Raw genomic sequence first — 13766 nt, forward strand, 5'->3', positions numbered from 1 at the left:
AAAACTAGGGGGGCAGGGAGGATGGCGCTGAGATCCTCAAACTGAGCAGGCTCGAATCTCCATGAGGAGGAAGCACACAGAATCTGAGCATCCTGGCTCTGCGTGTGTAGCCCAGGCCAGGATTAAAGGGCACCATGTGTATTCGTTTCCCAAGAGGGCTGATGTCACTGATGTCACTTTGCCCCGTCCTGTTCAAGAAAGGGAATGCTAACTGAAGGTGGCTTCCTAAATATGGAAAGCCAGCTTGGGGTGGGAGGCGGGCGCTGCCTCCCTGATCTCCATTTAACCAAATACCCTTTTTTTTGCCTGAGTTGATGGATTTGTCTTGTGGATTGGGCTACAACTCATGGGGGAAGGCAAGGACCATGGAGAGAGAGAGTATTCTGGCAGGCTGTGGCTGGTTAGGGCAACTAGCTAGGTAGGAAGCAAGCAGGCAGAGCTCGGGGGACTGGCCCTGACCTGAACGGGGCAGCAATGAAGACTACTTCTTTGGTACTTATGTGAAAGAACTCTGAAAAATATTGAGATGATATCACTACTGAAACCAGAAGCCAATAGTGAGCTTCGAGAACAAACAGTAAAATCGCTTCAGCAGTGTGTCAACTAACGTTGGCGTGTAGGGGAAAGATGGCGCTGACTAGCTGGCTAGCCTCTTGTGCTACTGGGAATCTCTTCGTAGGCTTTCATGGGGGGCGGGGTTCCTATTAAATAATGGGGGAGGAAGAGAAACCTTTAAAGCCTCTATATCCTGGTCATGATTTGTGGATAGAAAGGGGGCCAAAGCAAACAATGAAGGACCCTAAATTTTCGTCTAAGCATGATAATGATGCTGTCTTCTCCTCGAACAGGGGTTCAGTGGGGAACACCATAGGAAAAAGCCCTTGGGTGGATAGGGAGGGAAGCTGCCACAGGTGGATACACTGTATCCTGAGGGGAGCTTTGCGGGAAGTGAAGAAATGGCTTGTGAAGCTGCCCACGTGGGGGTTGCATGGCTTCTGTGGGTAAAAACAATTTAGGCAAACGGAGGCTAGTTCCAAATCAAAAAGGCTTTCAGTCACTCTGAGACGGCATAGAGGGGCCCCTCACCCCCACCCCTGGGCTGCAAGCTACACACACCAAGAGTCAGTGCCAACTGGACTCCCAAGAGGAATTTCATACCCCGGTTTGTGTTCTGGGTCTGGAGCAGTTGACTAAAAGCCATTGTTTATCTAAGATGTTTTTTGGTATACAACCAGACACTCGGCTGAAAGGTGTGTGTGTGCAAGCCACACAAGCACCGTTACCTATCTGTGCATGGGCAAGGTGTGTGTGCGGGGGAGCATCGAGAGCTTAATTTTTAAGAAAGGAAATGAATTCTCCAAAGGGACTTTGACTGAATTAAGGCTGTCGTTTGTAGGAAGCCAGATACAGTGACATGAAAATTAATTTTTAATAATAAACACCAGAGGTGGCAGAGACAGGGAAAAGGGACAGACAGCCTGGTTATGTTTTTCCACAACATCTACAGGACACAAGAAAAGCACGTAGACATCATAAGGCTGGGAACCATGCTGTAAGAACCACCGGCGTGGGTAATCAGAGAGGGTCTTTGACGTGTGAGAGGGTGGGGCTCCCCGCACTGCTGGATTCCACGTAAATCACATGCTAGTTGCAAAAACCTCACAGGGAGAGAACGGGGCTTTAATTAAGCCAGCCTGTCCTCTCATCCAACAAAAACAAAAACAAGGAACAAAAGTAACATCCTTTCACCCACACAACCATATGCAAATTCAGACGCTCTGGGAAGAGGGTCTTGCAAACCTCAGGCCCCAGTACAGAGAGCAACAGTGGAGAAGAGACCCCGGTGCCCTGGAGTCTTAGATACAAACGCAGGCAAAGGAAAGGACTTGCAGATCTGTGCCAAAAGTGTGTCCTCTTCCTCGTGGGCACTACCATATGTACCCGACTTCGTCTTCTTTGTCGTCGTCTTCATCCTCATCATCTTCCCGCACAGCCCGGGTGTGCACCCTCAGCTTCCCCTCTTTGTCCTTTGGTCCCAGCTCCCGCTCATCCTCTAGATCATCCAGCAGGACCACGGAACCTCCACTGCCAAAGTCCCCGGAGGTTTCCTGCTCTTCTTCTAGCACAAGAAGGAAAGACCTGGGGTTAGTTCCTACTGTCCTCCATGGCCCATGCTGGGACTCCCTACACTTGTGACTTGAGTTCTAGAGTAAAACCAGGGCATTTACTTCTGCGGTGTGGGACCTCAGCTTGAAACAATCTCCCCCTCCGCCCTTATCCCCTCGCCCCTCTGGCTCGGCCCTGAGCTGCTCTGACAGAAACCTGTCCTGGGTAATTTTTTGTGAACTTCACACATCTGGGAAAAGGAACTTCAATGAGAAACTGCCTCCCTTGGGTTAGTCAAGCCTGTGGGTCATTTCTTAGATCAACGATTGACATGGGAGGGCAGAGTGCATTGTGGATACTGCCGCCTCCTGGTTGGTATCCTGGGCTACATCAGAAAGCAGACTGAGCGAACCATGGGGAGCAAATCAGAAGGCAGCACCCCTCCATGGTCTCTGCATCAGCTCCTGCCCTGACTTCCCAATAAGTCTCTTCTGCCGAAGTTGCTATTGAATATGCTCTTTATCAGAGCAATAGAAAGCAAACTAGTCCAGGGACCTAGAGTACCCAGGTGCGAGCCTTATCTTGTCTGAAGGCTACAGTCCTAGCTACTGTGCCAGGGTCGGCCCCTTGATGCCAAACCCGTCCACACAGAGGTCATGCGAGTACCTGCTGGTGGCATGAAATTCCAGTATCTCTTTTTCCATTTCAGACTCAACCACAGCCAGAGCTGACTCTTGAAATTCTGTTGTGATCCCTCCTCCACAGTGAGGCACCCCCCCCCCAAGGCCACTTGGGGTATTGTGGGACTGGTGCTGGAGGCCTCACTCACCACAGCTTACAGTGCCCTGTTTCCTGGAGCCAGCCAGCTCGTTCCCATATTTATCTACACACCAGCACTGCCCCGTGCTGCCGTGGCACTGTGTGGCTTTGTAGTAGCCCTCCTCATTACACCGAGGGATGAAGGCTCCTGTGGGGGCAAGAAAAGAGCCAGCTTAAGTCAGAGAAACAAGCACTGAGACTTGGGGCTAAGGCCATTCCAGCCAGGGAGGAGGGCTCACATGTCAGTGGACGCTCTACTGTAGGCTGGCAGGAAAGAATTGGGCTGGTTGGTTACTATTTTATTAACATTACAGGGACCTTGTCCTTTAAGAGGAGGTATACACTGGACTCTTAAGAAGCTCAGTTTTCAGTTAATAATAGTTAATACTATTGAGTAGTTAGATATATCCTGGGCACTGATCTAAACCATGCACGTTTTATATTGAAAGATGTTCACATCATCTATTTTCATGAATAAATATACAGCTGGGGCCTTTGATGAGATTCATACCTGTGCTCAAGCAGCATGTTCTCAGCATGTAATAAAAATTTGTAGAGTGTGATCATTAATCTTAATTATCACCCTGATTGGTTGACATTAGCGAGTCCCATCTTTGAGAGGTATCTTTGAGGGCATAACCTAATCAATGGGTTAATCCCTGTATGGATTCGTACCAGGCTGGCGTTATTGGAAGTAGAGCAGCATAGGAAGACATGGGCAATTAAGGGGGCTCGGGATGGCAAAGCAGCCCTTGTCTCCGGAGTCTGCCTGACGCCTCGTGACAGTTGAGGATAACAGATTCCACCACAATTAACATTTTCTGTAAAGATGGCCAACAGAGCAACAATACTCTGTCTACATAGAAATTTTTCAAGTATGAATTTTAAAGTAAGGGAGAGACATGCTTAAGGCCTGAGCCCATGTGACTCCCCTTTCAGATTTTTTTTTTTTTTTTTTGAAATTCTCATAGAAAAGGCTCTGGGTTTCTCACGTGCTTCTTGCGGGGCAGGGTTTCATCTTATCAGTGGGAGTCCTTCTGTTATACCTCAGGAACCACCCTGGGACCTCATTTAGATTCCTAGCCACCTTTTGAAGATGTAACTTCTGAACCCACCAAAACTTTAACGATGGCTGCTGTAAAGACAGCTAAGTGCTGCCCTCCTTGGGGAAGCCTGTGTCTGTTTTAGGTGTGTCTTACTCTTTCCCAATAGACCATCGTGCTTCAAGCTATATTTAACAGTTATTTTTAATAAACTCCAGCTTTGGCTCATACTGCTGGTCCCGAGATTCCATTCTGTGGTGAGATCGGGGGTCTGGCATTACCTAAGGGGAGGTACCTAACCAAAAAGACAAAGCCGTGTGCTGTTGGCAGCCACACTGGGCTGTCTGTTACTGTACCTGTGCGGACGGGAGCACACAGAAGGCGGGAGATGGGGCCTCATTAGGGGAAGTATGTCACTGGGGGCACATAAACTGCCCTGCTATTAGGGGCTGATACCACAAAACCATGAGCCAGAGTAAGCAGAACTCTTAGGTGTTCTATCACAGCGATGAAGTGTTAGTCTCTCTCTAAATTATTTACTGTTCCACAGTTTGGCCTACGTACCAGCAACATAACCTGGAACCCCATTAGAAACAATTGTTTCTTTCTGATTCTTAATCAAAAGCCGATTTTGATTTTCTCTCTCTTTTTTTTATTAAAAGAATTTATTTGTGTTCACCTTGTGTTCATGCACTCACTGTGGGCATGCTGTTCTCATGGAGGCCACAAGGGGGCATCAGATGCCCTGGATCTAGAGTCACAGACCGTTGTTGTGAGTTGCCATGTGGGTGCTGCAAACTGAGTCTGGGTCCTCTGCAAGAGCAGCAAGTGCTCTTGACTCTGGAGTCCTTCACTGCGGACGTCAATTTTGAGGGCCAGAAATACCTTCCCTCCATGTTGAGTTTGGACTTGGGTGGCTCATGTTTACATTGGGACTCTTTGGCCCTACACTGTTGAGCTTTCTCACTAGTGTATTAAAAGAGAGATCCTTTGTACTGTGCTGGTGTTGTTAATCTCTGGCCACTTGATTCTTGTTTAATCACTTCTGGTCATTGTGTTCTTGGAGTTCTGAGGTGCAGTTCTAGTTCTGTTTATTATTTTTGGTAATGTATTCGACACAATGTTTTTACGAGCTTTTCTTTGTTTCTGTGGAGTTTGGTGGAATAGCCCCTTTAAGATTTTTTATTCCATTGAAAATACTCTCTAGATTTGATTTGACTTCCTTGACATCTGCTTTTCTCACTTTTGGGCGGGTAAGTCTAAGGCCTGTTTGTTGTCAATGTGTTTTATCTGCGGGGCTGCCCGCTGCCTGTGACAGGCATTTCATGTAAATATATATGTGGATTAATCAGGTTGTTCAATTGTTCTGTCTCCACACTGACTACTTGAGCCGTTGTTATCGGTGTGAGTCCATTGTATTAATTCTTACAGCTGAAGTACACGGACAGCCTGTAATGTGTCTCTCGTTTTAGAAGGTGGAGTATTTGTTTCCCTGACATTGTCCTGTTATAAAAGGGGGCGTTTCCCATGTTTCTTTGCACATGTGTTTGGTTTAACAATGAAGACTTCCTGTCTCAGAAGAGATCAGTCTGTCACGTGCACTGGTTGTGACATGGACCGCTTGTCCGTATTCCTGCCGCCACATCTGCAGCTCCTGCCTGTTAGCAAACCACCGCATTCTCTTCCCTCTCTTTCTTTCATATTTAAAAACTCCTTTATGTCTGATGTTTTGGAAGATTCCCTGATAATTTCTACAGCACAGTACAGTTTACCCAAGTGAGAGCTAAAAGTCAACCTATATTTTTTTTTCCCCTACTGGCTAAATCAGAAATGTAGCACGGGCTAGCCCCATGTTTTTATTGCCGGCAACAGTTTAGAACTTTAATTCTAGCTTGCCATCAAAAGGTCTCCATTTTGAAGTTGGGTCTCACTGTGTGGTCCAGGCTGGCCTGGAACTTTTTATATAGACCAGGCTGATTTTGAACTTTCAGAGGTCTTCCCGCCTCTGTCTCTGGAGTGCTGGCAACCAAACTGTTCTCTAAGCTGTTGCTCATTTAGATTTAGTACTATGTAATATCTTTTGCATAATTCCAAATGGAATATCTTCATAGACATTATCTTACATGGCTTGAGAATCTGTGTGAAATGTTAAGGAAGTCAAATAAAATCTAGTATTCAATATGTTGGGATACGTTTAAATTTCTAGGTCCAAAGTTAGCTTCACTGGAGAAATACTATTTTCTCTTTCTAAACTAGTGTTACCAATGGGAATCTGATGTCAAACTTATTTTCATTTGACGGTAGGTAATCTTCATTTATGAATATGAGTTTATCTTCTCTGGGGGAATTCTCTGTGAGACCCTAAAAACTACATCCCTAACATCGCTGAAGCAAAGGTGTCTATTACCACTGTGGCTCTCAACTCACTAATTTTATTCCTTTGTCTTTTTGGCATAACTGTGTTTTCACATTTAATTTTCATTTCACTGAATGATACTCTACCCAACGGTAACATTGGAGGGTCAGGTTGTCTTTGTACCAGTATATTTAGACATCAATGGGTATAGGATCTGATTAAAATGGTTTTCTTTAGCTGTATACATTTTATGCATGAGCGTTGCCTGCATGTATATCTGTACACCCCATGCATATCTGGTGCCCATGGAGGCCAGAGAGGGTGCTGGATCCCCTGGAACTGGGGTTATAGATGGTGGTGAGACACCACATGGTGCTCAAAATTGAATCGGGTTTCTCTACAACAGTAGCCAGTGCTCTTAACCCCAGGGTCATCTCTCTAGGCCCCCAGAATCTACCCCTGCGCATGCTGCTCATCAGGGCTATTTCATGATGCCCAGACTCCAAGATACCAAGTGAGGTAAGGACCCTAACACTGTACTCACCGCTGTGGGCATTAATGAGGACTATAGAAGACTTAGCTTATATACATGTGAGAGCTGGTACCCCAGCGCTGCACCCTCTTTCCTAGGAGCTCCAGCCAGTACCCAGGATCCTTAGTTTTCAGGGAGCATGGAGGGAAATGGGGATTAGATTCTTTCAGGTGCTCATGCAATGTGAAGGACGGGGAGCTCTGCGAAAAGATTTTCAGTCAAGGACCGCAGAGGAGGAGGAGAAGAGCTGGAGAATGTGGGGGAATGCAGCCCCCCACCCCTGAGCAGCAGGTAGAAACCTCAGTACCTAATAGACCACAGAATACATTAAGATTGGGCTGAGCCCTCGGGTTGGTGAGAAGCAGGTGTTGTACTGAGTCTGTAATTTAATAAGATTACCGCTTTTTCTAAGTAGGTAGTAATTATAACTGATTATGATTTGTTGTTGCTTTCTTTCTTTATTTATTTGAATCTGAAGGTCCCTGAATACACACAGTTGTTATTAGGAGATTTTCTGCACGCAGAAAATAACTCATACACACTAGAGGCGGCGTTTGCATAAGTTAGTCGGGGTGAGCTCAGAATGTGGGTGATTTGAGATAAGACGTGGGTGAGATCACATTAGGAGAAAGGGCGGTGGTGGCTGGATCATGTGTGCCAGCGAGGATCATGAAAGTGAGACGTGTCACATGCCATACCTTATAAACATGCCATTAATGAAGGATAAAATCACCATATCCATGAACCGTTAAAAACATTGTAATTTGCATAATCTACATGTAGATCTTGAGTATATTCTCAAACCCCAAAACACTGCCCTGGGCAAAATATTGCAGATAGCTTCCAGAAGCCCGGCAGTTAAACAGAACAGATGGAGGAGGGATCCAGATGTTGCGCCTTCCGCCAGAAAGATACCTTCTACACCGACAGACCAAGGCAGCAGGAGTTCAAAAGCAAGGCTTTCAAGTTCTCCCAAAAATCAAAAGTTTGAGGCAAGCCACAGAAAGAAGTTATTCTCAAAGGTAGACGAGGGGGTTGTGGACTAGGAGGGGACCCCAACATTTGGAAGACAGCATTCATAGAGTGCTTGCATTTGGCAATCTTGAGGAATAATGTGCCCATCTCCTTAAAGAGAGATTAACTTCTGTAAGAGTGTGCTGCTCAGGGAATGCACCCGCTTCTGAACACTGAAGGAGACTATCTGAGTGACTAGGCTGCAGCTGTCTGCTCCCTTTAACAGGGAAAGAACGCAAGTTCGTTTTTCATCAAATGAAGTTTACCAGGACTCCGATGATGACCACCATAACCCCACCCCTCCCGCCCATCCCTGAGCTAAGACCAGAAAGGAGCTTGTACTCCTGCCACTGACCTACTTCCGCCTTAAACCCAGAGGAGAGAGCAGCAGCCTCTGAATAGTCTGGAGACTTCCACCCAGAGAGGCGCACGCCCTTTGACCCTATCTGATACATCCTGGCAAGGGCCACAGCTTGTCTTGTTCCCTAAATGGATGACTAGCCCTGGGGAAGAGAAGAGATGTCCTAACTTACAAGCCTTTCACTTTCAGACCCGGAAAAGATGCTCGTGCGCTCCGGTCAATGACTTTATGTGACAGAGAGAACTCCAAGAGTGACTACATCCAGAATCAGAGCAGGAGGGCAGCAGAGAGCTGAACACTGAATCACCAGGGCCTGCTAGAGCCTGGCCCAGCCTCTGTCTTTGCTTGCTGGTAGAGGGTTATCTTCTGAGGACCGGCTGGCCACAAGTGCTCAGACTGGTGGAAAACGAAGTATTTCTTCCACCGCCCCTAATTGGATAAACACTGTGGAGCTGAATGTTACAAGAGATGGGGCTGGTTTAATGAGCGGCTCTGATGAGTGGCTAGGAATTGTACTCACCCAGCAGGCTTTTCCCCTTGCTCAGCTTCTGAATTCTGTTCATTTCGTTCTGGCAAGGGAGACCTAGAAAAATAATTTATGAAAGTCAGTTTCCAGATGGTACGGGATATAATCTCTAATGATTGACTCCGCTCTTGATGGGAAGTGTGGGCTACGACACACCTGGGTGTGGAATTGTGCCATATGTTGTTGACTGTGCAACAAAACAAACTCGGGCCATTAGTGTTACTAATTTTAAGAAGAGCTCCACATCACAAGGCACTTAGAATAGCTTGTGGAGGCTACTTACATAATAGAGGACACTTCCTCTCTACGCCAGACCAAGAAACAACCAGGTGATCGGCTCATTTTCATTTTCTCAGCCAGGGAAGCAGCCAGCAAAGGCTTCTGGGAGCTGAAAACCGAGGCTCAGGCTTACCAGAGGTTAAGAACTCTGAATATGCAGACCAGCTAGCCAGGGCTGACCACGCTTGATGTGCTGCATGCTCCTGACTTGGCGGGGAGGGAAGTTAGGAGTGCTCAGGCATGCCTGTGTGGACTTGAGAGCCATGGGAACTGAAAGCCATGGGAATTGAGAGCCATGGGAAAGGCGAGGCGCAAAGGTATCCAGGGTGAGGCATCGAGGTTCTTTCTCTGCCTCCTGGAGACTGGGGACCCCAAACATCTGTTCCTTGCCATCAGCCACTGCATCCTCACTTGCGAAATGCGTGTTGTGTGAACAACCTCCAGGAAACTGCTGTGTAGGACACACATGGCCAAGCGTGCGGGATGGCAGAGCATGGACTTGTGTGGTCTTCCAAGAGAAGAGTTTACTACTGGGCAAAGTGACAGGTGACCTCACTCGTATTTTAGGGCTTGCCCATTACGTGCCTTTGTCAGCCTTACATCTCGGGCAGGTCCTGCCATTGGATCAGGGTCTTTGTGACCTGGGCAAGGGGTCCCATGCCTCTGTACTCCTAACACTGTATTCTACAGCTCCTGCTTCTGTCTATTACCATACGGGTTTTACAACACCACCTGGCATTACTCCTGCCAGGTGAGAAAGATTGGCTGCAAGGTACTTGCTCCTTACTGCAGTCAAGGGTAAGGAGAAAGACTGAAACAAGCCCCACTGTGAGTATGACAGGCAGCACTATGACTAATAGCTACAGTTTACTGAACTGTTAGAACATTCTAGAGCTTTCTAAAAATCTTTACAACCACCGTACAAAATAGGCCCTGACAATATCACTAACTTGTAAATGGAAATTCTCATCCGTGACAGAGAAGAGCCAGTTGGCACACAGAAGGATAATCTGACTGTTCCGATGGAGTGGGGCTCTAACTTTACAATACTTTCTTTATTTTCTTTTTTTACAATAGTTTATAAACCTACTTGTTTAAAGAAAGGAAAACTTAAACTGGTGGAAATAACTGAAATGCAGACAAGAAAAAGACACCCACACACACACAAAATGTATTTTGTCATTTTTAAAATGAAAAATTTATCCTGGAAAAATCTGCTGCTGGGCAGATGACAACACCGGGGAGGTTTCTCTAAGAAGTCAAGGACTCTAATAAAAAAGCGGACCTTCGGAGAGCAGGGTTCAGGGAGCAGCGTGGAGGCTCAAGGGTAGCTGTGACGGAGAAAAACAATTACAAAGAGGAAAGAGAGCCACGGATCTCATAGGGCACAGCCGTGTTGCAGCTGACAAAGACTAAGCAGAGAGAGGAGCCCTCAAGATAAATGTCAAAGAGGAAAAGTTTCCTGAAGATTAGAAAGAATCTAATTCTAGAGTTCAAAGACGCATAAGATGTCACGTCTCCGTGATGCAGCACACACTGAGTGGGGCTCGGGTGGCTTCTAGGAAATCAAGGTTCTTCAAAACGTAGAAAAAGAATCCTGCATAGTTAATTTTCGGTTGCTTCTGGCCGTGGTGTGTCATCGAAGCGACTGAAGGAAAACCGGGTATATTTTGACTTACAGTTCCAGGAGGCTGAGGTCCGCTGGGGCCCTTGGGAGCAAAAGGTGCTTGATGCTGTTGCCTCTACACACGGGAAGAAGTGAGAGGCAAGGGGCTTCGACTTGCAGAGGTTCCACGGCCTGCCCAGACAGCAGGGCCAACTGGGAGTTGAATGTCCTTAGCACTGACCTACAATTCTAAGTACGACATCCCATTGTCTTGAAGCTTCTTTATGAAATAAAGCAGCAAATCAAACAATGTGAAGGAACACCGTGGAGACAAAATGGATGTGAGAGGAAGGTACAAAATGAGAAATAACTTTTTTTTTCTGAACTAATTGGGGATGCCTCACCATTCGAAGTCACACCCGAGGTGGGAGTCCTGACATCTTCCTCCACGCGCTAAAGAGGAGCCTGTCCAGAGATAGCCCTGTAGCGGCCAGCTCCGTCCCTCCCTATAGCCGTGAGTAAACTCAGCCTGGCGCTCGACCCTCAGTAGTGGGTCGGGCTCTGTGCCACCAGAAGTTTAGACTAAACAACTGCTGTTACTCAGCTCCAGTTTGTGTTAGCTAGCACAGTTAGAGAGCCGAAGGAAACGTGGTACAGAGCAAAGGAGAAACAACACAATCATATTTTAATATGTAAGGGAAAGTTATTTCCGTTTGCACATGAAACAGTTTATACCTGAAAAAAACATCAAGACAAGCAGGACAGCTGGAGACAGAGAGAGTTCTGTGACGAGAAGAGGGCAAAGCTGCCGCCTGGCCGGGGTGCTGAGGGGAGCCGCAATGGGAACAAAACTGAGAATTCTAACCCCACTAGCTGCGAGACGCCTCTGTGGTAAAAGGATTCTGTATTATGTAGCTGAGAGAAATTGTTAATAAATTGGTCAAACACATTCTAAAGTTCAGAAGGGAAGAAAAATATGACTAGAAATCTAGAACATTCTGAAATAAAAGTTAATAGCAAGTGAGGAGAGACCTACAATATACCAAGACACAAGGTCAATCAACTGTGATTTAATTTTTTTTTTAAAACTGTGAACTAAATTGGATAGAATTGACTTATGGACAGCTAAGTAAGTGGGTTTGAGTGTTCAGGAATAAATCAAAGACACACACACATATGATTTTTTTAATATATATATACACACACACATGTATATACATACATATGTATATATACACACATATACATATATACATACATATGTGTATGTGTGTGTGTATAGTCAGACATGCTGTTGGCAGAAGAAAGCTTCGCCAATAAATGGCAGAAAGGCGACTACGTTGCTCTCTCCAGGACTGAAGTAGGAGCTGAAGCCTCCTGGCTGTGCACACACACTTAGAGTAAGGCAAAATTTGAACAAACACAAACCCACCAATGTTAGCAAAGACGCAAGAGAGTTGCCTGACTAGATTCAAGTGACGATACCCTTCTAAGCCTACTGCAAGCTTTATGACTTAACAAGGCATAGAACAAGAAAAATGAAGACACGCAAATATGTCAACAGTTAAAAATTTCCCTAACAAAAAATGCACAAAGTTTGGGGGAAAAATAATTGCAATACCCATCACTAGCAAAGTTCTAAGTCCATAGATACATGTTTTCCTGCAGAAAATAAAACACAGTTTCTATAGGGAAAAATGTACAAAAAAAGAATTAAAAAAAATAAACAGAAAATTACTTCAAGGAAATGGAAACGTAAGAATGTGCCAGAGGTGAGCCAAGTTCCTCAGATCCATTCATTACAGAGAGAGTGGAGCCAGTGGGAGTGGAGCATAGCTTTGCCCCAGTTTGGCAACAGTGACTAGATTTGATACTGACACAAAGAAAGGATGTTCTGAATATTTTTTTCCTCTCACCAAAAACATCTAAATGTAACTTCATTTGGAAGGCAGATTGGCAACTGTGCTAAAATATAAAGATGCATGCTCTGCTACTAAGTATATATCTTGACAACCCTATGAATGTGCACATGAAATTACACTTCCTTGAATGTTCTTAAGAGTGTCTACATTTGAGGAAGCTCCACTCCCAGGCGCTCTAACATGCCCAGGATCAGAGGTGAGGAGGACTTAACATCTGTCCCAACACCTGGAGTAAATGGGATCAGCAGGACCAGGCACACAGGAACTCAACCAACCCAGTGGCTCAGGTTCCTTCTGGTCCCACAACACCCAGAGGAAGCTCCACGCCCAGGCGTTCTAACACGCCCAGGATCAGAGGTGAGGAGGAAATAACATCTGTCCCCACACCAGGAGTAACTAGGACCAGCAGGATCAGGCACAGAGGAACTCTGCCAGCCCAGTGGCTCAGGTTGCTTCCTGTCTGGGCCAGCCAGTGCCTTGAGCAGACCTTGGGTGCAAACTCTGCAGTCATTCCCTAAACATCCAGAAGAAGCTCCACTCCCAGATGCTCTAACAAGCCCAGGGTCACAGGATCATAGGATCACAGAGACAGCTTGACTCTGAGGAGATCTGACACAATCAGGATCACAGGAAGGACAGGCTCCAGTCAGATTTAGCAAGGGCAGGTAGCACTAGAGATAACCAGATGATGCAGGGCAAGTGTAAGAATATAAGCAACACAAACCAAGGTTACCTGGCATCATCAGAACCCAATTCTCCCACCATTGCAAGTCCTGGACACACCATCACACCAGAAAAGCAATATTCAGATATAAAATCACTTCTCATGATGATATAGGACTTTAAGAAAGACATAAATAGCACCCTCAAAGAAATACAGGAGAACACAGGTAAACAGCTAGAAGCCCTTCAAGAGGAAACACAAAAATCCCTTAAAGAACTACAGGAAAACACAATCAAACAGGTGAAGGAAATGAGCAAAACCATCCAGAATCTAAAAATTGAAATAGAAACAATAAAGAAATCAGAAAGAGAGACAACCCTGGAGATAGAAAACCTAGGAAAGAAATCAGGAGTCATAGATGCAAGCATCACCTACAGAATACAAGAGATAGAAGAGAGAATCTCAGAGGTAGAAGACACCTTAGAAAACATTGACATGACAGTCAAAGAAAATGCAAAAAGCAAAAAGCTCCTAACCC

At 45.8% G+C, this 13766-nt stretch overlaps 1 protein-coding gene across 4 annotated transcripts in view; it reads right to left on the reverse strand.

Moving 5' to 3' along the window:
* Spock1 (SPARC (osteonectin), cwcv and kazal like domains proteoglycan 1) overlaps positions 1-13766 on the reverse strand; it is a 528793-nt gene that overhangs the window by 6281 nt on the left and 508746 nt on the right. For 2 of the 4 annotated variants that reach the window (XM_031359711.1, XM_031359710.1), the window contains 3 exons: positions 8752-8814; positions 2936-3073; positions 1003-2119 (listed from right to left, as the gene is read on the reverse strand). In XM_031359711.1, coding sequence (XP_031215571.1) covers positions 1929-2119; positions 2936-3073; positions 8752-8814 — 392 coding nt within the window. In that variant the 3' untranslated portion in view covers positions 1003-1928. Of the gene's footprint in view, positions 1-1002; positions 2120-2935; positions 3074-8751; positions 8815-13766 lie in introns of those variants that run through there. The other 2 variants (XM_031359713.1, XM_031359712.1) reach the window with 1 other exon arrangement.

Source organism: Mastomys coucha, unplaced genomic scaffold (genome assembly GCF_008632895.1).
Source record: "Mastomys coucha isolate ucsf_1 unplaced genomic scaffold, UCSF_Mcou_1 pScaffold7, whole genome shotgun sequence".
Lineage (NCBI taxonomy): Eukaryota > Metazoa > Chordata > Mammalia > Rodentia > Muridae > Mastomys > Mastomys coucha.